Source organism: Nelumbo nucifera, chromosome 3 (genome assembly GCF_055504915.1).
Source record: "Nelumbo nucifera cultivar China Antique chromosome 3, China Antique-T2T, whole genome shotgun sequence".
Classification (NCBI taxonomy): Eukaryota; Viridiplantae; Streptophyta; class Magnoliopsida; order Proteales; family Nelumbonaceae; genus Nelumbo; species Nelumbo nucifera.
In genome coordinates, this window is record NC_142651.1 from 85,069,199 (window position 1) to 85,095,792 (window position 26,594).

At 40.2% G+C, this 26,594-nt stretch overlaps 2 protein-coding genes, 1 non-coding gene and 1 pseudogene across 3 annotated transcripts; 2 read left to right on the forward strand and 2 right to left on the reverse strand.

Moving 5' to 3' along the window:
- Positions 1–3,885: 3,885 nt before the first annotated feature.
- On the forward strand, positions 3,886–4,281 carry LOC104585979 (rapid alkalinization factor-like). The gene has a single exon (XM_010243049.1). The coding sequence runs from the start codon at positions 3,886–3,888 to the stop codon at positions 4,279–4,281; it is 396 nt and encodes a 131-aa protein (XP_010241351.1).
- A 6,571-nt stretch (positions 4,282–10,852) lies between these two features.
- On the forward strand, positions 10,853–11,239 carry LOC104585937 (protein RALF-like 19 pseudogene; annotated as a pseudogene).
- An 800-nt stretch (positions 11,240–12,039) lies between these two features.
- Positions 12,040–12,113, reverse strand: TRNAN-GUU (transfer RNA asparagine (anticodon GUU)). The gene has a single exon. It is a non-coding gene; the product is annotated as a tRNA-Asn (tRNA).
- A 10,994-nt stretch (positions 12,114–23,107) lies between these two features.
- LOC104585936 (Leucine-rich repeat (LRR) family protein) lies at positions 23,108–26,446 on the reverse strand. Its single transcript, XM_010242983.3, has 9 exons — positions 26,228–26,446; positions 25,592–26,132; positions 24,705–25,168; positions 24,482–24,617; positions 24,294–24,365; positions 24,127–24,195; positions 23,959–24,030; positions 23,774–23,845; positions 23,108–23,629 (listed from the first exon to the last, which is right to left on the reverse strand). Exons 1-9 carry the CDS (start codon positions 26,301–26,303, stop codon positions 23,593–23,595), a joined length of 1,539 nt encoding a protein of 512 aa, XP_010241285.1. The 5' UTR covers positions 26,304–26,446; the 3' UTR covers positions 23,108–23,592.
- Positions 26,447–26,594: the final 148 nt, after the last annotated feature.

Here is a 26,594-nt window from a genome sequence, read left to right on the forward strand (position 1 = left end):
CAGGGGACCCCCACTATTTATAGCCACTGTACTCGCGCATCTACGACCAAGATCAAAACCATCCAACGGCTCCACGCGAAACCGGCTGCGCACCCCCCGAGGATAAGTCAGTTTGGCGCGCATTTTTGACGTTCAAAAATTGGAAATCGTTTACACGCGTGAGCTACACGCAGCCCGGGATTGACCCCAGGTCGAACCAAGCTGACCCTGGTTGAGCCAAGGACACAAGCAGGTTAAATCGGAGAAGTTCCAAACCAAGGCCAAAGCGTCCCGAGGCAAATCCACCCATCATCCCGTGAACTCCCCATGCCGGGTCAGGACCCCGAGCATGGGGAGTGGGGGGCAATTGATGGAGGGAGGTTTGACCCGACCCCTTGGCCATGCGACACGTGGAACCAACCGAGAGTGACCTGGCAGAAGCGCCAGCTTGGCACGGCAGCGGGCCCACAACCCGAGCTCCAAGAAAAAGAGTCCCAAGCTCCCCCAAAGAAGGAACCTACAGCCTGGGCCCCAAGCTAAAGAGTCTCGAGCTCCCCCAAAAAAGGAACCCACAACTCGAGCTCCCTAAGGAGGAACCCGAGCTCTCCCTTCAAGGTCCTGAGCCTTACAAGGAGCACAAAAGGCAAAAACCCGAACTGCCCACCCAGGGGCATTTCGGGCCACACTTCTATCCGAACTCAAGACTTCACCTCACACACCACTTCAGCTCCAAGTCGCCTGACTGAACAACCGTACCTAACGCCCAGGAAACCCGTACACGGAAGCAGCGCACCTGACTAATTAGGGGTTCGACACATGACAGCCACCCTCCAACGGCCACCTGCCACCGCCATCTCAGACGGGGCAGAGACGGCCCCTGCAACTGGCAGTGGAGGTTATGACACCCGAACTGGCAACTGGCAGTGGAGGTTATGACACCCGATCTGGTAGAGGAAATGACACCCGATCTGGCAGAGGTAATGATACCCGAACTGGCAGAGGTATGGAAGTAAGTGTACAGGATGGTTATAAAAGGCCCCCATCTCTCAAAGAAGGAGGTATGTGATTCTTGCGCTTTCTGGTCTTGAAGTTCTTCATTTCCCTTGCCTTCTCAAGAATACTAACTTGAGCTTCGGAGTGTTACAACCGGGTTCCCCCCAGAAGTCTCCAAGTTCTTCCTTGTTTCAGGCACCTCCAATTCCATCAGAGGCGAGGTAACCGGAAGCTAGGATCGACCGGACTGTGCATCATTAGTATCCACCTATATTTTTAAGTAGGACCCACTTATATATTATTTTCAACATTTATTAATTATACATTAAATACCTTTTATTTGCAATTTTTCTATGTTTTGAGTTTAATAGTGACACATCGGAATTTTCTATTATTTTATCCATTATTTAACGGATTGTGAATGGCATCACTAACACCATGCGTTTTGGGGCTAATGGTGGCCTTTTGACCTTAATCTAAGGTCTAAATTGGCGAGTTTGGATCTGCTCCTTCACTGACCTCACAACATGTCCTAACCACACATCAAAAACATCTCCTGTACTTGTATTTATTATTCATGGGGTGATGTTCCAATACAAGGTGGGATGTGGCTGTGAGGTCAGTGTGAGGTGTGCTTTGTGAGGAGGAGATCCCAATTCCTAAATTGGCCCTTAGATCATAAAAGGACAAAAGTGATATTTTCACAAAGTACAGGGGTTTTCATAGCTGAAAATCCTTAACAAATTAAACTAAAAATAATCAAAACATTGTATGCTTTTGATGAGATAAATTAAAATACTAATATTGCATATCATAATTAAAATTAAATGACATGAAAAGAACCTTATGAAACTCTTTTAAGGCTGCATTTGTTTGAGGTGTAAATTCAAATTTTACACCTATGGAAAAATGAACTGATTTAGTGATCGGTGGAAATTAAAATCGGTTCATTTTGAAAATTTACACCTACCTTGACAACTCAGTGGTGGCTCTGTTGGTATGTTAGCTGGGTAACCTCAGTAGAGTCGCGGATTCGAATCGCGTTATTACCACCAACGTTGAAAAGTTAATCAACCACCCATGGCCCTGTGGCACTCAAGAAGACCCGACCTGAGATGGTTGACGGAGTACCACCCATGGCCCTATCAACCACCAAGAGACTTGTGAAAATAACAGAGAGGTAGAGGGTAGAGGGAGGGAAAGTTTGCTTTGAAGGCTCTATTTTGTCTCCAGCTTTTGAAATGCTTTGTTCTATCTTCAGTGATATCTCCATCTCTGTTTCATATTTCTCCATCGAGATTGTTCCAATGGCTCTATTCCGACCTTCCTCTTTCCCTTTAAGCCCATGGTGATATTTTACTCTTTTAGCATTTTAGCGTTGAAATTTTGAAATTAGTTCTTTTGCCTTTTATCAATTTTAGTTAAAAATTATCCCATTTCAATTACTAAAGGCTATTACGTTCGACACCAAGTTCACATTATTTGGAGTTGACCAAATAGCCCCCCACAGCACATTCCCGCCGTGTATTGGGAACATCTCCCAATGATAATCCTAGAAATAATGATGTCATCATCAAAAGATGTTCTCAATACATCGTGGAGATGTGCTGTGGGACGTTGTGAGGGGCAACCTTGTGGGGGGCTGATTTGAATTCTATTTGGATCTTCTGCGATGTTTTTTGTTGGTAGCGTCAAGTCCATCCCTGGAAAACGTAACAAATAGAGAGAGAGAGGATAGCTTTTTTAGAGGATTTCAGACTGTGCATCATTGAAAAAAACGATAAACAATGTCTTCTTCAAAAAGGTAATTTTAGAATTTTGAAATGTTATAAATCAGTAACATCACATGTGTGAGATAATTGATGGACTGCTAACGGCAGATACCAACTTGCCAGAACCCCTAAAGCACATGGTACTATTCAAGAATTTTTCTTTATAAAAATTAATTTTCATTTATCACACTTATTCTTTTTAATAAAATTGATATATAATATCATAGAGATGCCTAATTTTCTATAAAATTAGGTTGACCCATTTGAGCTAGACAGTAGAATCAATAATCCACCATCCATACAAAAAGGTGGTTCCATTTCAGTTTTGATTTTAAAATTCCATACATTTGATAATTAGTTCAACAGCTGATCAAGATCAAGAAAAGAAGATGAATGGGACTTAAGAGGGAGTGGGACTTGGAGGCACCATAACTATTATAAGGAGAGTGAAGAACCAAAAGTTCCAATATTGTCCTGGGCTCCCCTTTTATATTTTCATAAAACCAAAAGTTTGACAATTTTGACAGGCTCTTGACTCTTGAGGCACCATAACTATGAGGAGAGTGAAGAACCCTAATCCCTTTAAAGGTATAATATAGATCTGGCATCAATATAGATCCTCTATATATAGCCTGTATGACCTTACCATGGGTATGAGCTTCCACAAAACTGCTAATTAATGACAGTTGAGTTTAGGGTAGCCAAGTTCTAAATGTCATCTGATGACTAAGTCAAGAGACCAAATCTGAATCCTTCTTCTTCTGGTAATGGATGGGATGGAGTCATGGAGCAGTTTTTAGTTGCTAATTAATGGACATTGGGGCAAGGCCGCTTGTCATGATTTGTCAGTCACAGAAATCCTAACAAGTAACAACCTCTATAAATCAGCCAATAGCTTCAAGAAAAACAAGGAGAAAGAAACGGGCAGTCCTCCGGAAACAGCCAACCATTAAAGCCTAATCTCAATCCCACCATTCCTGCTGGTCTCCAAAGCTGCCTCGACCCAGCCACCGTCTCTCCCTCTCCTTCAACAGGAAGGGCAGAGGCTGGAGCTAGCAACAGCTCCACCTCCCTCTCTTGTTCATTAATAATCCTTCCCTCCTCTCTACTCTAGCTACCATCCTGTCGGTTGCCGGCCGGAATGGCACTTCGGCTGTCCCAGCTGGTCCTTCTCCTCCTGGGTCTGGCTTTGGTGGCCGAGTCTTCGTCCGCTGATGCCTACCGGGGGCCAACCCATTCCGGTGGCAGTGCGCGTTGGGATGAAGATCTGTTCGCCGCTCCGGGGACATGTAATGGCCAAATTGGGGAGTGCATTGACGAAGAGGAGGAGATGATGATGACGGAGATCGTCGACGGTCGACGACCACGAATTCTCTTCAAAACCAACAAGTTCATTAGCTACGAGGCTTTGAAGAAGAACAAGGTCCCATGCCCACGTCCCGGCGATTCCTACTACGACTGTAGGAAAAGTAAGACGGTTAATCCTTACAGGCGTGGTTGCAGCGTCATCACATACTGCCAGAGGATCATTATATAAACAGACTCTATATTATCAGCATGCTCTGGAGTTTGGAGAGAATTAATCTAATCCATTTACACAACAATCTCCATCTGTTTGCTGGTTTCATTAATTAATAATCCCCACTTCATCTTTCCTGTCACTGTTTATTAACGTGATAATCCCCTTTCAGCAATTTAGATGTTACAATAATCATATATTATATTATCGTCTGAATGGAATAAGAGATCATCCACCTTTCAAGATTTGGAGATCGAATTGTGGCCGGGCGTGATGATTTGAATTGAATATCTGCCAGTTTTTTAATTTGCAGACTAAACACACTCTTTCAAGATTTTCTCTTTACATGGTTGTATTCTTATGCTTTTTGTTTTCGTTTTCTATAATATTCTTAATCCAATGATCATGGGAGCTGAATAAAAGAAGCGAAAAAAATTCCTCAGAAGAAAGTAGAGTGCATGGCAACCATCTATCAATAGTTTCAAAGAGAACGCAGTAACTAAAGTTTCTGACTTTCAGCTCCTCCATACCACATTGAATTGGTCCGAGTAAACATGAATGGTTAGTTATTATGTAATATGTACAAGTACAACAATGCGTTTAGTTATTATAGGGGATGCGTTTATCAGAGATCTGGGACCAAATCTTATCCGGGTAAATGCAGTTATCTGATTAAGTTTTTCTTGGGAAACACTTATCCAAGTAATTGTATTTATCCATGTTCTTTTATTTCCTAAATAAGACACGAAATGACCATTTTAGCCATAAAAACTTATTATTAAGTGAGGCATTTTTGTCTCATTCAAGTGTTGGAAAACTCATTATTAAACAAGAACATGGGATTCTTGATCAATGGGAATCAAAATCCCATTGACCAACTTTCTCCCCTCTCAAAATCCAAAAAAGGAACGCCCCCTCATTATCACCAGGATTTGGAAAAAATTTTGTTTTGTAAGGAACAGCTCATGTATTTAAAACCATGAATATGATGGTTTTTTAAAACAAAAACAAAAAAGAAAATTTTGTAGTGCACATATAATATGATTTATGGAACATATGATATTAAAAATTAGATGACTTTTAAACCAGAAATTTGAGAACAAGTTTTTGGGTTATAGTTTTGAAAACAAAAGAAAAGCATATTCAACCAAGAACATGTTTAATTTCTTTATTTTGTTTTAAGAAACAACTTGTTTTTGAAACTCACAAGAAAAACAAGTCACATTGGAGCACACCCCTAGTTGTATTGAAATGTCAATTCCGGAATGTAGCTATATTTTCATAAAAATAAGAAATGGAAATAAAAAACTATAAAAATACCTCACAAAACTCAAGTTCTATTCTCCAAAAAATTAGAAGAAAAGAAAATTAATCAAACCAAATACCCATCAAGTGCAAAACCTTCTCTCCAAGCCTGGAACCTTCGAATGTTTACACAATTTAAAGTTTCTAACCATCATATGTTTACCAGAAGTCCTATTAAGTTAAGAAGATGAATATCGTTCTCAAACCTTATTGCAACGTCCAAATAGCTCAATAGATGCAAATTTTATTCATTTCATTGGGTGCGGATGGGCTACAAACAAGGGTTAGTTTGAATGGGCCCAACTCAAACCCGAAGCAATGTAAAAATGCTAACACCGACCAATCTGAGTTGAACCCTTAAACTGTGAGCGACATCTAATCATGAGTGTGGATAAAATAGTATTTATACTCAGCCTTCTTCTAATTGAAAAGACAAATGAAGACCTGAATTAGTTAGGTGTCATTTCAAAGGCTCCCAAAACAGTTCAGGCTGTTTTCTCCAAACAGCCAAAACTCCATTAATCATTTTTTATCCTTTGAAAACGAAAAGTAAAATCCTAAAACAACAAGACCCTAGAGAACACTCCTCCATTACTCCAGAGTGCCTTATTGATGCCGGTAACTCCACCCTTCTGAAGTTGACTTCTGAGTTATTGCATTTATTAATCACGACTTTTTTTTTGTACTCATACGACTCTCTGGTTCCCTTAGAATCTAATACGACCCTATAGGGTTTAATTAGGGTTTTGACTCGTTAACCCAAGTCGAGTTTGGATTTGACTGACCCACCCCTTTGAGTCATGATACCCCTTTGGGTCATGATGGATCTTATAACGGCTCTTAGGTCAGTCCGCTTTCTTGACCGTTACAAAGATCAAGTATTCTGATCGGCTCATTAAAATGCCCATTTGGTAAGTCTTTTCCAGAAAATCTGTTGCAAGATCATAGTTAAAAAACATTATTAGCTTTTGCAAATAGATCTTCAAAGATAAAAGATTGTTTGGTTAAAATATTCTATATAGATCTCCAAAAAGCCATCAAAATTCAAAGATCGTTTGGTAATGTAATGAAAACCTTTCATTTAACACATGTGCGACCCACATTTATGTCTAAATGTGCATTTCATAGTTGTGAGCCCTATGGGCAATCACCACAAATGGGTCCCACATGCAAGTCCACCTATGCATATTCTTCATTATAGAGTTTACAAATATTTTTCAAAGTGGGCTTCACATACATTTCAACATATGCATAATATGTAATGTGGGCGCCACATACATTTTTCAAGGTGGGCCTCACATACCATCGATGGACATGTATGTGAGGTCCATGTGTGGATATGTATGTGAGCCCCACATACCATTAGTGGACATGCATGTGGGCCCCACATAATACGTAAGGTGGGCCTCACGTACATTTTCCAAGGTGAGACCCACATAAACATTGGTGCGTCCCATTTACACATTCAAATAGTTCTTTTTGTCGAAAGATAGCCCATTTTCTCTCAAGTGTGTGTATTGTGCCACATGTTCTAATAAGGTGCGGGGCACTAAAAGATTGTAAAAGCTTCACTTGAAGCTTCCCAAAAAAGACCAAATTTAGGTTGTTCATGTCTTTTATGGGCTGGAGCTTTTTCCTAATAGATATCTCCATTGCCAAATGGGAAAAGCCCAGAATTCGAGCTTCCAGGCTTCTAAACAGCTCGAAGCCCGCATGTAAAGAAAGACTTGCCAAACGTTGCCTTATAAATTTACGATTTTTCCCTTCTAGATGAGACACATGACAATCTCTGATTAGTGGTCAGTTTTGACTGCATCACTTTCTCTCCACTTTTGAGGATGAGGTGATGATCGTTTGGACTGGATTTGGCCCAATTCGATCCAGTCTAATATGAATTCATTATAAATGGACTAGGCCTGATCCAATCCACTGAATATTTTGGACCATTTTGGATCGGTCCAATTAAATGTTTGGACCATCCAATTTGTTCAAATTCGTTTTGATTTAGATTGGTTTCAACCTAAACCCGGTCCATTTACACCTATATTATTATCTTATATGAATGGACCAGATATTAGTTTAATTGAACCCAATTAATCCAATATTAATAAATTTATTACAAACGGATCAGGTCCAATAATCCAATCCAATAAATATTTTGGACTGAATTGGTCCAATCGAATGTCTTCTTGGTCCGTCCAGAATGTCTTCTTGGTCCAATCCAATGCTCGGTACCAATGAACTTATTGTTTCAAATTATATTAGTATGGATTGTAAAATAAATAAATAAATAAATTGAAGCTATGTTTTATTCAAATTATATTTACTTCGATATCCAAATGCGTACTCTCACGAACACCAATTTGGTATAGAGTCCAATCGTCCTGCAACTTTGTATTGTGGTGGACGAGTTTCAGCTGCTCAAATGAAGCGGTGGTTCTATGGTTTCTTTCAGTTCCAACGGTGGGTGTGAGGCGGTGGTTCAATGATTAAACAGGAAAAATAGGGGGATTAGAGGTGTGAAAACGATCTGAAAAAAAAGTTGATGAATATGGAGGGAAAGAGAGAGAAGGGGGATTAGAGGTGTGAGAGAGAAAGAGATGAGAGATACCTCCAGACGGTGAGACTGCCAGCAGAATGATCATCGGCGCTGAAGAATGCATGGATTCCAAGCTCGGATCGGATGAGGGGTATCAGATTTGAACATGTGAGAGAAGAGATGAGATGAAAGGAAAGGGGATTACCTTCGATGTATCTGTCGGAACGATTGTCAGCGCCGGATTTTTCGCCAAGCGTGGATGAAGAGGTGCAGGGTCAGGGTTAGACAAGGTTACAAAGTAGGTCGATAGGTCGAGAGAGACGAGTATGAGTGGGGGGAATGGTCAAATGGGGAAAGATTTGACGCGGGATCTCCTGCCCACGAGAATGAGTGAGATTCGGACCCCAAACATTTTCATTTTTGGGTGAAATTCGGAGTTAAATGGCTGTTCGCTTAGCTTCGCATGATCCAAGGGGCATGTGTGTGAGAGGTCATGTGACGGGTTTCTATTGCGTGGGACATTTTTGGGGCATCAGGCTGTAGAGGGCAGATTCGAACTCAAGAGATTGGCTTTTGTGCGAAAATCAGAGCTAACGGGACGAATTAATGTTTGTTTGTCTCGTTAAGAGAGAGAGCATACTTTGAGAAGGGTGAAATACATTGCACTCCACTAAATCTGAAATTGCAGCCCCCAATAGTTTATTAGTAGCCTCCCCTAAAAATCGCATTCCTTCACGTTGAGATTTATTCCACTTATATAGTGGGGTTAAAAATTCTTTGAATGAACTAAACAATCATTCTCTTAAAAGAGAGCCACTAGTCACCTGAGTGATGGATTTAGCTTCTAACATCTCTTGGGTTGTTTTGCTTTTTCCGCATTAATGAGCTAGTTAGTTAGGTTAGCCCACCTGTACTAGCTAGGCATTATAGAATTCAAGCGTTGTGGTCAATTCGTTGATGAATTTACCAATTTGCCTCTAATGCAAGACACATGGCAATCTTTGGTTAGTGGTTAATTTTGGCCCCATTATATACATATATTGTTTTCTTCTAATTTTCTATCATTTTACTCTATAGCCTTAAATTTAGAATTTCATGAAAGCCAAATCCCAAGTTAAATTAATTAGCTTTAGGTTTTCAAAATGTGTTGTAGAAAATACAATTGAAAGGCTGCAGATGGGGTCGGTACCAGGTTGAATATGGGGTTGGGGTGGGTTTGGAAACTGCATTTTGCTGGATTAAATTTGGGTCAAATCAAAACATTGGAGGATCGGGTTAGGGTAGAGACAAACCTGTACTGAACCCGACCGTTGACATCCCTAATAAAATAAAATATGTAGCTAACAAATGCGGCCACCCACCGTATATGACTAATAAATCCAAGCAATAAGGGGACCGGATCTACCTCACACTAACATTATTGGCATCAGAACATTTCCCATGTGTTATTATTTACGGGATTGGATGGAGTACAACAGCACCACCAGCTCTCCCTGATCCTCTTCTCCATCAGCATATCAATGCTAACACAATGATGGGCTGAGATGAAGGCAACACACCTTTGCCCAAAACGTTGCAGTAACAGAAATGGGTGACAATAGGGGAACATAAATTTATTGCCGATCCAGCCTATGGAAGTAATGCAAGCCCACCGAGGGCAATAAGAGAATTTCGTTAGTGTTTGAGGCTGTTGGATCGGACTTATAAATTGGAGAAGAATACACGTCAAAGGCTTATGTGATAACACAGGGATAAAGATTCTGATGGTCAAGTTAGCCAAATGTCAAAAAAGAATTGTATACGAGGGCTTAGAGCTTAGTCCTTAATTACTAAGGATAATTTTCTTAGAATTCTAAATGAAAGAGAATATGTGCTTTTACCTTGAGATGAGCAGACCTTGCCTTTTTTTGGCTTATAGTAGTTGAGGCAGTTGGTGATGTGCAACCATGACCTACATCACCACCTAACAGAAGTAACAAGGATGGTATGGTACTTGTCGAAAAGGATCCCGTGGTGGTGCATGCCTCCGGCGTTAATTACCACGACCTCCGGCTCCGGCCGGGATGCTTATGGTGCTTCCCGATACGGCCGTGCCCAGCACTCATGTCGCCTCTCTTCTTCTTGTTCTTCTCGAAACGCGTCACCATTTCTCTCCCTCCACTTGAAGACTCCCCTCCCTTTTCTGATACAGAGAGCGCGACGGCGAGGAAGCTCAAGACTGCTTGACAATATATAGGTGGCTGAATAAAAGGATGATGAGGATGGAAGCTTCAAGCTTTTGAGGTAGTCTCGAACTAGAGAGAGAGAGGGAGAGAGTTGCAGAAAGGGTGAAGTTGCCGGCCGGCATCAACGGGGTAGTACTTCTTCGGAATAATGGAGGGTCTTCTCTCTACTATCTTTGGAAAAAAAAAAAGAAAGAATTATATATAGGTAAAGGGCATTTGGACAAGGCATCTTGTATGTCATGGTCTGTGAGCCACAGAAATCCTAACAACTAGAAATCAACCAATGGCTTGAAGAAAAACAAGGAGCAAGAAGCGGGCAGTCCTCCAGAAACAGCCAACCACTAAGCCTGATTTCAATCCCACCATTACTTGTCTCCAAAACCAGGACCCAGCCACCGTCTCTCCCTGTCCTTTAACAGGAAGGTGGAGGGCAGAGGCTAGAGATCTAATTAACAACTCCACCTCCCTCACTTGTTCATCAACCCTTTCCCTCCTCTCTACAATCCTGCTGATTGCCGGAATGGCACTCCGGCTGTCCCTGGTCCTTCTCGTCCTGGTTCTGGCTTTGGTGGCCGAGTGTTCATCCGCCGATTCCTACTGGGATCTCAACCATTCCAGTGGCAGTGCGCGTGGGGATGGTCTATTCGCCGCCCCGAGGACTACATGCAATGGCCGGGTTGGCGACTGCATTGACGAGTCGGAGGAGATGATGGATCCCTCCGGCCACAAACGTGGACGACAACTCTTCAAAACCAACAAGTTCATTAGCTACGAGGCTTTGAAGAAGAACAAGGTCCCATGCCCACGTCCCGGAGATTCCTACTACAACTGTAGGAAAAGCAAGACAGTTAATCCTTACAGGCGTGGTTGCAGCGTCATCACATACTGCCAGAGGATCATTATATAAACGGACTCTATATTATCAGCATGCTCTGGAGTTTGGAGAGAATTAATCTATCCATTTACACAACAATCTCCATCTGTTTGCTGGTTTCATTAATTAATAATCCTCACTTCATCTTTCCTCCTCTGTGTTTTCATTAATAACTATGCATATGTTATATTATCGTTACGTTTGAATGTAATAATAAAAGAACATCCACCGCCTTGGGTGGCGCTCCTCCTCCTCTCTCTCCAACCTGTTACTCTTCTTTAATTTGTTCCTCTATGTAAATGTAAGTGTTGTTGTTGAAACGTAAGAAGCAGCCTACAATAAGGATAGAAAACCGTGGATATGAGATGATTTCTTTACAGGATTTTCACTTTACACGGTTGTATTAATTCTTATCCTTATGTTAATTTTCGCTTTCTATAATATTATATTAATTCTTAATCCAATTAATGATCATGGGTATTGGGTAGTGTTGAATTAAAGAAGCTAGCCAGAGCAACAATATAACATCTGAAACACCCTCCCCCCCCAGAGGTAAGTGGTTGTAGTCTTGCTTTCTGAGTTGTGTTTATATCGAACGTTAGTATTGATTTTATTTTAAACATAATTATTAATATCAATTTATTAATACTAATTATAATTAACATAAATAAACATTCTCATAATCAATTATGTGAGCAAAATTGTAAAAGTAAATATATTCAGCATTTAGCTTCAGTATCAATTTATTAATGCTAATTACAAAATACTTTTTTCAGAGCCTTTTTTGAGCTTTTCATACAACAGACTTCAGCTACCGCGAGCTACCGTTTTTACGCTAAAGGAAGGGCTTGAACCTTCGACCTTGTGGTTAACAGCCACACGCTCTAACCAACTGAGCTACTCCAGCTACATTGTTTCTATTATATTGTTCATTCAAAAGTTAAGTTACCAACCTAACACAGACATTCCTATATGAATGAGTGTTAGTTTTTCTTCAGCAATCAAAAAAACTAGTGGATATACCATTTTGGGCCACCTTTTTCGATTCACATGTGTTGAAGACAGAGGTAGCACAAAATTGTGATGTTACTAACATTGTATCTAGGAGATCCACGTTAATAAATTTGGGGCATCCAGGTCTCCTACGCACAGCCGAGTCCGTATCTGCTACTCACACTAACCCCGCAGCGAGGCCAATGTGAGGTGCAGATCCCAATTCCCTACACCCATGGGATACAATTGATGATACACAATCTAGTAGTTCCCTATTGGAAAGATTGTTCGGACGTCAACGAGTGAGGTCGGTTGGCCGAACTACAAGAGAACAGTCAAAGTACCTGAGGTGCTTTACCCAGGGTGGGCACTTTGATGCTTAAATAAAAAATGAATATTGTAAAGCAAGAGAGCAAGAGAGAATGAGAGCAAATCGCACATACCTTCTTTGATCAATGAGACACCTTTGTATAGGCACAGGTTATCGTGGACTTCACGTAGTGTGTCCGAGATCTCTAGGAGGATGTGACTTATCGGTTCACCTTGTTTGAAGGTGGTTTCACGCTCGGAGATGGTTTCCACGTAACACGATAAAGCTTATCCAGATGCCTTTGAAGCGGGCGAGGAGGGGAGTCAGCTCTGTCATGGACGAGGCAACATGATCCTGGAGGATTCGAAGACAACAGCCCATGCATAATAGAGGTCGACCACCATGTCATGCAGGTCGCCAACCAAGCCTTAGTCAAGTCAATGACGAGAAGTCACCCCTCATGTCGAGGTCTTTGCCTTAGTCTTGAGATCGCCTACCTGACCCTATGGAGGTGCAACTCTCAACAGTGGTAGTCATGTCTTTAGCCACTTGAGTTGTTTGATTGAATCCACAGCAACTCTTAAGCGTTCAATTTCCCTTTCCCTTTCCCTCTCCTTCTCTCTCTCTCTCTCTCTCTCTCTCTCTCTTCTCCAATCCTGACCACTGTTGTCGTCTCCACTCCATTCTCTACCTCTACAACTAATGTAAAATAGAACATCGCTACAACTAATGTAAAATTAATTATTACTTATTTTAATTTTTATTAATTATTAAATATTTTAATAGTTTTTAATATATTAATTTTCTAATTATTAAATATTTTTTAATTGCATCATAGACATTATTACTATTTTTATTATATTTTAATTCTTAATAATTTATTTTAAAATTTATAAATTTATATGTACTTTCCAATTTTATTCTTATTTTAATAAATTATTTTTATTTTTATTTGTATTAATTATTAATTATTTTATTTTTTGTTAATTATTAAATATTTTAACTATTTTAAGATATTAATTTGATCATTATTAATATATTTTTTCATTGCTTCATGGACTTTATTATTGTTTTCATTGTTATTTTAACTCTTAATAATTTATTTTTTAATTAATAAATTTATATGTATGTTTCAATTTTGTTCTTATTTTAATAAATTATTTTTATTTTTTATAATTTACTCATTTTTTCAATATTATTTTGAATTTAATAAATTACTTTTTATGAAATAATGCAAATTGAACTCAAAATTACCATATAGTCTGTTTTAGGGGTAAAATAGTAAAATAAGAGAATTTTAGATGTTGAAGGGTTGATCCAACACACAATCTTATCTATTTAGAGCATCTATAAAGTAGAAAAGCATCTATGTCTCTTTTCAGATTTCAAACACTTTTAATATCTTTTTACGTTTCAAACTTCAGATTTATCAAACACCACCTTAGCCTTTGGACCTCTTTAACGGACCTAAGAGGTCCCATATCTAAGGTGCCTTTGATTTTATCGGGGTTGGCATTGATGCCACGTTAGTTCACTATATAGCAAATGAACTTTCTTGATGTGACTCCAAAGACACATTTGTTCAGGTTTAGCTTCATGTTAAATTTTTTTAACACGGTGAAAACATCGGTTAGGTCAGCAATTAAAGTTTTAGAAGATTTACATTTTTCTACCATATCATCTACATTGACCTCAACTTTATTGCCAATAAGTTAAGAAAAAAAAAATGTTGTTTACAAGTCACTCGTAGGTCACCCCAACATTCTTTAAACCAAAAGGCATGACCTTATAACAATATAGGCTTATTTCAGTTACGAAAGCAGTTTTCTCCTAGTCGGCAAGATCCATTTGAATCTGGTTGTAATCGGAATAGGCATCCATGAAGCTCGACAACTTGAACCTCGAGGTTGCATCTACCAACTAGTCTATCCTAGAAAGTGGGAAGCTGTCCTTTGGGCAAGCTATGTTCAAGTCGGTGTAGTTGATGCACATGTGCCATTTCCTGTTAGCTTTCTTCATGAGCATTGCGTTTGTAATCCAACTCGGGTACTTGACCTCTCTAATGAAGTTTGCTACGAGGAGCTTCCTGACCTCATCGGTTATCCTCCACCTCTCCTAGGTGAAGTTCATTTTCCTCTATCTGACTAGTCTAACCAGGGGGTCAACATTTAGTTTATAAGTTTTGACAGAGGGGTCTATGCCAGGCATGTTAGCAACCAACCAAGTGAAAACATCTAAATTAAAAAATAAAAAACTTATCGGCTTAGAGTGCAACAATTCTTGCAGTCGAGTGCTATGTACCATCTTCTAGGGGTTAGTATCTGAGACTGACACTATGATAGTATCTTCCATCGGGAAACAAGACAAGTTCTCTCTTTGCCTTTGTCCGGAGGTGGCTCCAGGTCAACTTCCATGACTTGCTTTCCTTTGCCTTTCAAGGACGCCATGTAGCATTTTCATAACACTAACTGATCTCTATGCATTACTCCCACCTGTAGTCAGTGGGGAACTTCATAGCCAGGTGATAGGTGGATACCACTACTCTGAGGGCGCGTAGGATAGGGTGGCCCAAGATTGCATTATAGAGAAAGGAGGTCGCCACCACGAGAAAGTCATGATTAAATTGAACTCTGTTTGGCACGGAGCCTGCTGTCACTAACAGGTTTATCCTCTTAAGAGGTCTCACCACCTCTCCACTGAAGCCAACCAAGGGTACACCAGTCGAAACAATGTCCTTCTTTTGTAACTCCATATGCTCGAATGCCTTTAGGAATAGAATATTGGCCAAGCTGTCAGAGTCCACAAGGATACACTTACCTAGAAGTTAGGGATAATGAGTTTGACAACGAAGGCGTCATCATGAGGGTAGTGGACCACGCAAGTGTCATCTTTGGTGAAGTATATTACCTCCTCAATGCACGGCCACTTCGACGGGTTCTCCTCTTCATGGACTAGCTCGCGAACTGAGTTTTGACTGGCCAAGGTGCTAAAACCTGCTTCTATCGACCCGCTCGTGATCATATTGATAACTCCCTGGATTGGGCGGTCGTCCTGTTGCAGTTCGCGTAGGGGTTGTTCTCTCCATGGCAAAGCTTCTTCTCTTCTTGGCAAGTTGACGAGGTGATCATGATTGTCTCTCTTTATAAACATTTTTAGGTACCCCCTCCTGATCATCTCTTCGATCTCATCCTTGAGGTTCTGGCTCTCATGTCGTGACCTCGCTCCCGATGGAAGTGGCATTACTTATCTTTGTTGTAGTTGGTTAGGTGTACCTTGAGGCGAGGAGGCCACTTCAAGTACTCGGCTGATTTAATCTTCATTAGAATCTCTCCTCTTTTTCCATTGAGTGGAGTATAGTTCTTCATCTTAATAGGGGAAGTTTGGAAGCATCAGCTCAATGATCTACTACTTCTCTAAGGAGACCTAGTTCTACGGTAGGGCAACCTGTTGCACCTATTGTGAGGCAACTCGCTACGCTTAGCTGACCTACTCTTCTTTCGATGCTTGTTGCTTCCTCGGTCATCCTTTGGCCTCTTCCTCTTTCCATTTATCTCGCTTCAATACCCAAGAGCTTCCTTGGCCTTTATGTATTTGGCTACTTGGTCAAGGAACTCCTTCATAGAATTTGGAGGGTTCAACTCAATCTCCTAGCACAAGCCAGGGTGTCAGACGCCGTTAACCGCCATAGTGAACTGGATTGCTAGGTCGAGGTTTAAGACTTGTAATCTCTCTAGATTATACCACTTAACATATTGCCTCTATGTTTTGATTGAGTTTATGGCCAACCTAGAGTACCACATCTGAGCTATGCCTCGGGAAGTGGTTGGAAAGGCCATACATAGGCTTGCATCTAAGGCCTTGTGTAACTCCATTAAGGCTCAAAAGATGTCTAAGTGGTCCACTGGATCACTAGTGTCATCGTATGATTTGAGGCCATACATAGGCCACCGAATCACTACTGTGGTCGTAAAGGCCATACATAGGCTCACGCCTGAGGCCCCATGTAATTGTATCAGGGCTTGAAAGTTGTCTAAGTATTCCACCAAATCACTAGTGCCATCGTATGATTCGAGGCTAGAGGCCTTGAATTCCTTGGGCTGGGGATTGCAAGGATCTCGGCTGCATGCAGAGATGTGCGGGACACGTGCGGGGCGGACGACATCGCAATCTGGCTCGCTTATTCTTCTTCGCCTCTTCCTTATCCTTCGGGGCGAAGAGCTCTTCCTTGCATTGCGCCAAGTGCATCTACGGAGCCTCCTTCGGGACCCTCTTGGCTCTTGAGGAACCGATATTGGTCGACCCTATCGAGGAGGTAGCCTGGTTGGTTTCTTCAGGTGGGACATATGTGGAGTCTCGAGCTTTTGAGGTGTGAGTCCCCTCCTAATTGTTGTTCTTGGTATGATTCTAGTTTTGGTCATTCTGATGGCAGGGGGAGATCCAACACTCAGTTCTGGTTCTAATTCAAGTCATTGGGTAGCTAATTCAAATTCACTTCCGATGCGGGGATCTAACTAGCGACCTGCTGCTGCAGCGACTGAGGTGCTTGTGGCATCTGCATGCCAGGCATGAACTATTGTTGCATCCCAGACATCGTTGTGAAGCGGCCTCCCCGAGTCTGCTTCCGTAAGTCTATACCACAAATGTATTGCACCAACTTGTAAAATTGGCGGCCATCGATCCCAATGGGAACAACAAAGGGCTCAATCGGTGGGAGAGCCACAGCTAGAGAGGGCAATTGGAGGCTTAGTACCGGGGCCATCAAGGTGCTTGATAGGGTAATGGGGATAGTAATATGCCTGATTGTGATAGTTGGGTTCTCTACGTTCTGCGCAGGCTGATTCTGCCCCCTATCAAAGTGTTGTCAACTTAAATGTTGTCAGCATTGTTGATGTTAGTGTTGCTTGAGAATACCATTTCTTAGAGCTTAGAGAATGGGTGAGAACTTAGCTTTTGTGTAGTGGTTCCCATAGACGGTGCCAATTGATGATGTGCGATCTAGTAGCTCCATACTGGAATGACAACTCAGACATCGGTGAGTGAGGTCAATTGGCTAAATTGCAAGAGAACCGTCAGAGTACCTGGGGTGGGCACTCTGATGCTTAAATCAATGAAGAGTGTTTGTGAATGCTAAGAAGGTAGAGAGAAAGAGAGTCTAAGAGCAAAATCACGTGTACCTTCTCTGATCAATGGGACGCCTTTATATAGGTGCAAGTTGTTGTGGACTTAACTTAGCATGTTCGAGATCTCTGGGAGGACGTGACTTACAGGTCTACCTCATTCAGAAGTGGTTTTATGCTCAGAGATGGCTTTCGCATAAAGCGATAGAACTTATCTGGTTGCCTTCGAAGCAAGCGGGGAAGGAAATCGGCTTCGCCGATGAGGTAACATGATCCCAAAGGATTCAGAGACAATAGACCACACGTAATGGATGTCGACCACCACGTCTTGCAAGTCACCAACCGGGCCTCAGTTAGGTTGGGAACAAGAAGTCTTCCCTCAAGCTATGGTCTTTGCCTTAGTCTTGAGATTGCCAACCTAACCCTGTGGAGGTGTCCATAGGTCTACCCTATCAAGGTGGTGCTAGAATAGTCAAGGCATGCGAGGTGTGCTTGAGGTGTATCCAAAGTCTTTGCCTACATGGCATTGAGGTATCATACATCAGTCCTAGGTCACCACGTGTTGTGATGTCATTGGAGGGCTAAATCACCCCTCATCAACAATAGCTTCACATGGAGAACATCTCCCCATGAATTGTAATGTCTTGTGGGTAGTATATCCAAATGCTAGTATGGATCAACTTTCTATTTCCCTCTTATTTTATATCAAATCAACCACAGTTTAAGTTTAAGTTAACACTCTAAATTTCAGGTTCAATTATTAAAATAACGAAAGCTGAAGCCACCTCAGGAAAACCTCACCTTAACTCGGATCATTTACACCCCCTATTTGGATTTTTTTTGTGTAAATCCCAAATTAAATCCAGGGGAATTGTCTTAAAAACTGTCCCTAAGGTTTAGGAAATGGACTTACTGTTTATATATTTCCTTAAAGTACCCTCAAGTTTTTTGACGATTTCTCCTATCATTGGTGTTCCATCACAAATTCACAATCCACTCACATGCCACACCACGTGACTTATATTTTGAGAAAATGACAGTAATACCCTTTTATAGTTGAAAATGCCCCATTGTAATTGTTTCAGATGCAGCTAGAGCCTCAAAACAAGGAAGATGCTCATGGGATTATTCTGATGAACAATGGTTCTGCTCATGCGTGCAGAAAGAGGTTGGTTTGTTCAAGCATTCTTAAGTGGATCTTATGGAACTTTTCTCAAAGACCTTGCAAAAACTAAAAATTTTTGGAATGGAAAACTAGAGGTTTCCGACTAGACCTCCTCTGTTTAAGTTCAATTAATGGAGCTTCTTAGAAGGGGTCAAAACTTAAAAGGATCGACTATTCCTCATAAAATGTATAGGAGAAACGGAACAAGCAAAAAGGAAATCTTAGTATCTTCCATAATAATGGCGTCCAGTAACAATACCTCAGCCACACCCTGTCACCACTCACCATCGTTTTCCAAGAAAAGCTTAAGGAAAAGTGGTTTTCTAAGATACACTCTTACCTTCAATCTAATGGGCCTCCTTGCTGGAATTCAATCTTAGTTTGGAACCACCCTCCCTTGCAATTGTAGCCACCATAGCGCACAGGTCATGCTCTTCCTAGTGGACTTGATGCCGTAAGTGGATTAACCAAATACTATCAAGATTTGTTCTACCATCTTTGAAGAAAAAGAGACAGTTGATAGATGTTAAGGTTGTGGCAGGAGCTTTATGGCAATATCAATTGGACCAAATGGTACTTGAGTCCTACCTAAATTATTTTTGGATTGTGTATTGTTAGATAAGTTTGTTTTAATTTTTATTATTTTTATTACTGATAAGAACAAAACCGTCCACCAAGTGGCAGCATGTGGGGGGTAAAGTTGTCAATTGACGAGCTAACTTATCTTGGCAAGCTGATCTGGTCCTGACGAGCTATGACTTGACCTGGTCCTGACAAGCTACAAGCTGATTTGACACTAATTCATAACATGTATAAGCAACACGTGGCTGAGTTGATTAGAACATCAATGCCAATGCACTCCATGTAGGCCCACTGCCTACCACGTGCACACGTGTCAACTAAGGGAACGGCAAGTTGACTGAGCTCCGACCACGTGTGAGAAACATGTCTGTTCTTGGATGAAGCCCCTCTCCTATAAGTAGTGAATCCCCCATTCATTTGGACACAACTGAACATGGTAGTATGCTACAATGAACAATGAATGCTGGACACCTCGACACATAAATCTCTCAAGCTCCCCCTATGAGCTCTTTAGCTCATCAAATGGAGCTCTCCAACTCCCCCTATGAGCTCTTCAGCTCATTACGTGGAGTTCACCATCTCTCCCTACGAGCTCTCCAGCTCCCCGTATGAGCTCTTCAGCTCATCACATGGAGCTCATCAGCTCCCCCAACGAGCTTTTTAACTCACCGCATATAACTCTCTAGTTCTCCTTACGAGCTTTCCAGCTCTCTAGCTCACTTTATTTTCCCTTGGCGATTACTGACTTAATCGTTTGGAGTTCACATCTCTCGGATCACCCAGGGCCTCTTGCTGACTTAACTATCGGAGTTCACACCCCTAGGATCACCCGGGGCCTCTGACATCTCTTATGGTTGCAGGTCTCTCTTACTAGCTGAGGTGACACCCTACTCTAGCAACTTTCCATCCTTGCCCTTGTGGCCAATTTTGGTCCTCATCAATTAGATTTATTAATTTTATTACTTTTAAATGTGATGCACAAGCTTTGTTAAATGGCATTTAGACAAGAGTCTCAGGACATTTTTAATTGGGCCAAAGTGAGTCCTATCTATCTTAGCATTATTATTGGGTTATGTATTGTCAAATAAATTCAAAAAAAAAAAAATCTAGAAGGGATTAGGGAGAGGGAGAGTTACTTTTGTATTAAGTTAAATTAAAAAAATGAATTTTTATTGCCTTTAATTAAATTATGTTTTTATTAAATTGAATAAATAAAATAATTTTTGTTAAATTTGTTAACAATTTTTTATTGTTTTTTATGCTAATTTTTGTTGTGTATATCGTATTGATCGGCCCTACTCTAATGCATGAAATACAAGGTTTTTTAGGTTGGAAGTATTGATACACCCCTTCCATCCATCTTTTGAATATTGGTGCGTGGAAATTCATCAATATGCATCCAAACTCATTTTCCAACATTTCTATTTCATTTTTTCTCTCTAATGGCATTTAACCTAACAATGCAGAGAACCTTCCTGGTTGTTGATAAGCTATATGATTCCCTTGTTGACACTGATCAACAAGGGGAAAATATCAGAAAATTGATACGAAATCTTGGTGATCTAACAATATTTACCGGTTGCTAGCAATAGAAAAAGCAACAAATTTTGATCAATCAAACATGTTTGGATGCACATCAAAAGGGGAGCACGGATCTTGTACTTTTTGTTATCATTCTAGATGTGCCGCCACTTTAGTGTCTTGACTCTTGTGTACAGGATGTGTACAGCATTTTGTAGTCAATGAACTTCATGTGCCACTTGCGCAGTACAACTTGGTAGGCTATAAGTATGATGTCATATATTTAAGGGTTCAACTATGATAGTAGGAAGATATGATACCGAAAAAACTTATAACCAATCAATCAATCGGCATCACGAATTTTAGCTTAATTAACTGTGCATCACTTCAGGCATTCGTAGAAGGGGAATGCTAGTGCAATATGCATTTTAGCTTTGATGCAACTTCACTTCAAAGCAATCTTACACTGGAAAATGTTGTCACTCACAACGTCCATGCACCACAATAATGAGTTAGGTTGTGGCACAATTTAGAAAACAAAATCACATTCAGAGAAGTTTCAAAGAAAAGAACTAAAGCCGAAATTAATAGAAAGAACAATTATTCATTGAATACTTAAAAGAAAATCAACTAAAACTGGCATAGCTTTGACCCAGTTACTCTTTATATAGTTTACACGCTTATGACTCCTACAAGAAAATTTCTTAATCTATGAGAATACTCTTTAATATAATCCTACTAAAACTCCTCAAAAAGAAAGTCTTAATTGAACATAAATTTGGAAATCATAATGTAATACTAACTTGGTAATTATGAACTAAGATAGAAGTTTCACGTTGACGCTAACTTGGTAATTGTGAACTAAGATAGAAATTTCATGCCAACACTAACTTAGCAATTGTTTACTCGATTGGATCAGTAATGTCATCTCAACTTCTTATGTGTCTTGGAGTGGTCCCAACATGCATAGAAACTTATTGGCCTTCTCTTGTATTGCATCATCGTCCCTATATATACTAAGATGAGCCTTCAAAAACCAACTTTTTAAATGTTTACTCAATTGGTTCGAATCATATATTGCATAGGGTTGTATTTGGTACCATTGTTGTTTCTACCTGAAATGTTTACTTAATTGTTTCTACAAATTAGTAAGAGATATGTATTGTCACATCATATGTGAGAATTACTTTAGCTAACTAAGATTATTAACTTCATCCCCTTTGAGCAAGAACGACCAATTTGATGTTTCTAGAAAAAGTCTCTCTTACATGCATTTTTAAGATATGTCTATTTCAACCATAAATAACCTCAAATAACAATTATATGTCAATTTATATTAAAAAATCCAAAACATTTCAAGTAGAAACAACAACGATACCAAACACAACTTTAATGGCCAAGCAAGATTGGAGTTGCAAATGGTATCTGTTTGTCCGAATTTGAATTGAATTCTATCCACTCAAGGGTGATTCCAAATTCAATCGTGTTTATAATGGGACCATATATGGATTAACCCCTACCCGATTCCATATGATTTGATTTGATTTAAATAGCTAGGTATGCTTTTGTATATCTAAAAGTTAAAATCTGTATTATATCTATTAGTAAAATTGTTTGGATGTTCTACTTTTACTAAAGTGTTATAAAGGTTCAAGCTTCATACAAAATATTTTCAATTCATTTTGTTGATGATAGGGTGGCCATGAGCTCGGATTCAACTGAGCTTCAAGTTGAATTCAAGCCTTTATTAATCGAGGCCTAATAAAATTCAACTCGTGAGGCTCGCGAGCCGAGCTTTACATACATACATATAATAATAATAATAATATTTATTATTATTATTATATAATATTTTGATTTATATATATAATAATAACTAATTATTATAATTCTTAATTTTTTAAATATCAAATAAAAAATATTTTTTATATATAATTTTTTTAGTTTTATAAAACATTTTTCTCAAGTCGAACTTGAGATTAGGAGCTTTTGACTCGAGTTGAGCTTGAGCTCAATTGGTGAGCCAAGCTTGAATAGCTAGCTATTCGGCTCGGCTCGGCTCGGCTCGAACCCACCCCTAGTTGATGACATAGATATAAAGGTCAGTTTTAGTTCATTTTAATAATGAAATATGATACTTCGATCTTTTTACTTTAATTTATTAATGCTATCCAATATCTGATTACGACCCAAAATCAATTCCAATCCAATATAAGTTCAATGGATAAAGATTTCATTCGACTCTGTACACTAAAGAATCAAATTTAGATCTAGTTTACTACGTAAGTCCAATTCGTTTTAATTTATTTGCAGCCTAAGCAGGATTAGTTCTTTTTTCCTTCATGGAATGTAAGCTGCAACGCTTATTTACCCAAACATTCTTTTTCTACAATTTTGTATTTGGTGCAAAAAGAATGAAAAGCTGTGTTTTCTATGGAGACATATATAGGGAAGCACATTACTTAGGGTAAGAAAGTCTTTCCCTGTATATGTTCAAACAAGAAAATTTAGATCTCTAAGCTTCTCTTTAATTGTCTTCTCTCTGTCTTTCGCCCTCCTCACTGGTGAGCCTCATATCTCAGTTTCCAGGACCAAGTTCAAGCTTGTAGGAATTAAGGGAGACTGGACAATCCCTTCCCTGTGTCTTCAACCAGTGCAGCAATTTCTTGTTGCTCCTCTAATCCCTCTTGTTTTGTGTTCATACTGATTCAGTAAGATGATTTCCAGGAGACACCCTGAGCAAAAGGACAAAAATCAATCAAATTATCTCCTAGGCTTGGAGTCAAGCTACTGCAAATAATCTTGTTCTCAATTTGGGAAAACAAAGTTGATCAACAGCAAAAGAAAAAGGGAAAACAAAGTATGAGTCATGGGCTTACTGAATATTCAATCCAGGTTTCTTCTTTAGGATGTCAGGAACAGTACCCTGGAGGTTGTTGTTTTGGAGGAATCTGTTGTACAATCACAAAACCAATTAAGCTATACATGTTGAGATATGTCACATGCTATGACTTGGGATCTATGGCTGATAATTGTCTGTCAATTAAGAAATCAAGAAACTTACATCTCACGTAGCTTTGCGAGCTTCCCCAGTGATTGGGGGAAGGGCCCTTCAAACTGGTTGTTCTCCAAATGTCTTCCCAGTCAATTGTAACAAACCAGATGGAAGCATAGAAAATGTCAATGAATACAAAATAATGAAAGATAGAAATTGTAATGAGGGAGAGCTTACAAGGTCACCAACTCATTCAATTGAAGCAGATTTGGAATAGTGCCTGTGAGCTTGTTTCCCCCAGCCCAACTGTAGTGATATCCACTGAGATGAGTCAGTAACATGACTTGCTTAATAAGCCAAAAGATTTAAATTGAAAGTAAGGTTTATGGAACAATATTGCCTACAGATGAGCCAGTGCAGTTAAATTGGCTACGCTTGGGGAAAGTGTTCCAGACAGGCCAAGGTTTGTTAGGTTCCTGTAACAAGTCCAAAACAAGCAAATCATTGTCAGAAAAACTTAGGCTGATTTCATTGGTCGCAGGAAAGGTGAAAATAATACAAGCATTCCAGACCCAGACATTTCACAACTCACAAAGTGGTAACTCGTGCAAGATGTCCCTGAGAACATGAAACCCCTGTCCATGAGTTTTCATGGGGTAGACATGGATCTCCATGCCAATCAGGGGGTGGGTTGTTTAGCTTTTCTGCTATGTCTTCCATTGCCATCACTGTCACACAGAGAAAAAGTTAGTTGGGCAACAAGATGGAGATGGAGATAGATTTGGGGTTGGAATTCGAATTGGATCTGGGGATACCATCTCTAGTAAGAGTTCTTCCACCAAGAGGAAATATTTGAAGTATCTCCCCTGCATTAATGATAGGCCCAACAGGCACTTCCTCCCCTGGAGTCAAGATGATCTCTATTGTCCCAGAGAGAGGCCAACTTGTGGCATAGACTGAGACACCCTTGTCTGTTGCATTGAGGTCATTATAGAAATTCATACCATCCACAGTAACATTAAAGACTCTCCAGCTGTATGGGCTTGGGCTTCTATTATCTTGGAAGTAGAGGGCAATGTAATAGTTGCTTCTGGGGAGCGGCACAGTTGGCCACTGTATATGGAGCGCCTTGCCTGGGCTGGTAGTGATGGCCGACAGAAACACCTTGGATGGTGGAAAGTTCCAAAAATCTTCTGAAGATACATTAGACTGGCTAGCAACAATAGGGTTGGAGTCTTTGAATGGTTGCCAATATCGGTTGAATGCATCATCTGGAAAGCTAGTTTCAAAAATCACATTATCAAAATCACAAACAACTTCTGGGTGCCACTATGATTTCATGGAGGAAAACAGATTTGTTCATCTTTAAAATTAATGCTGGAAACTTTTATGGAAATTGAAACTACAACTAGTCTGTAATGCAGCATTCATATGGGTTCATAAGTTTTGCTGTGATATCCTCAAAGGGCATAAAAAAAACTACCAGAACCCATCTGTGTAAATCCATCAGGGCCCTTCCATTTCTGGGTCCCTAATAAACAGTTGAAACATTCAAATTCTCAGTAATTCTGACTCTCCAAGCCAAGAAAATAACAAGCTATACCTTTCAACCAGAGACGGAGAACAAGAGACATGGTTCCATTGTTAATAATCAGAAACTAGAACAAAAACTCAAGGAGAGACATGCTCAGAGAATCTGTACCTGATCATATCGCCATCGTAGCCGAAGGAATTTCGAGCTACAGTAATAAGAGCATGCTTGGAGAAATTAGTCGAGTTATACATGGAACTCTCTAGGATATCCAACTCTAACGCATTGATAAATGGACTAGAGACGGTGTGCTCATTCCTGGCAAGACAAACGCTCATCATCTTCACACGAGTGACGACAATGATCTCATAGTAGGAGCTGAGGCCATTAGCAAAATCATCTGTTGTATTAACCACGCTCCATTTGGTCCCTTCAATGATCTGATCAAAAACTGGAGGCACCTTCCCTCCATCAAAACCCCCATAGTAATAAATTGTTCGAATCATGTATTTCCCTCCTTTGCTCACCGGGATCTCGTAGCAGTACTTGCGAGCAGACTTGTCGGGGAAGAACCTCAAAGTGGACAAAAGGGGCATCAAGTTTGGGTCGTCCAGCGTGGTTTTGTTCCCGACGGTGATGAAACCGTCGTCGGCGATCCAGTCAAGGCTACCCACAACGATTTCCTTCGATCCGCCAGAGTTGATGCGAAAGCCTGCCAAAAGTACGTGAGGTGCCCATGATGAACAATAACGAGAAGAATAGATTAATACAAGAAAGAACGAAAACAAAGGTTGGGTCGGGTTATACCTCTAGGAGGAGAACGAACAGCATCAACTGCGAGAGGAATACTGACAAGCCATAAGAGAAAGATGGAGAGAGACATTGCCAGGAAGTACTAGAAGCCTGGAACAGAGATTGAACGTGGAATTTTGCTTGAGAGAGAGAGAGAGAGAGAGAGAGAGAGAGAGGAAACGATGAATCAGGATCATGAAATGAGAAAGGTTGGTTAGTCTGGTCTGGTTTTCACAGTGTTGCCACATGGAGAGCTGTGAAACAGAGTTAGAATGAGAAGGTGGATATGTTAAACTATTTGACCAGGTCAAACCGGCCAAAGGTGGGCAATCAGCCTAGAGAGAGAGAGAAAGAACCAACTGCAAGTAGGCAACTAGATAGG

Coding starts and splice junctions, on each gene's coding strand:
- LOC104585979 (XM_010243049.1), top strand. CDS start 3,886: ATGGCACTTCGGCTGTCCCAGCTGGTCCTTCTCCTCCTGGGTCTGGCT.
- LOC104585936 (XM_010242983.3), bottom strand. CDS start 26,303: ATGTCTCTCTCCATCTTTCTCTTATGGCTTGTCAGTATTCCTCTCGCA. Junction 25,169..25,591: donor TACGATGGCGATATGATCAG/GTACAGATTCTC, acceptor TTTTGAAACTAG/CTTTCCAGATGATGCATTCA. Junction 23,630..23,773: donor AAACCTGGATTGAATATTCA/GTAAGCCCATGA, acceptor CCTTTTGCTCAG/GGTGTCTCCTGGAAATCATC.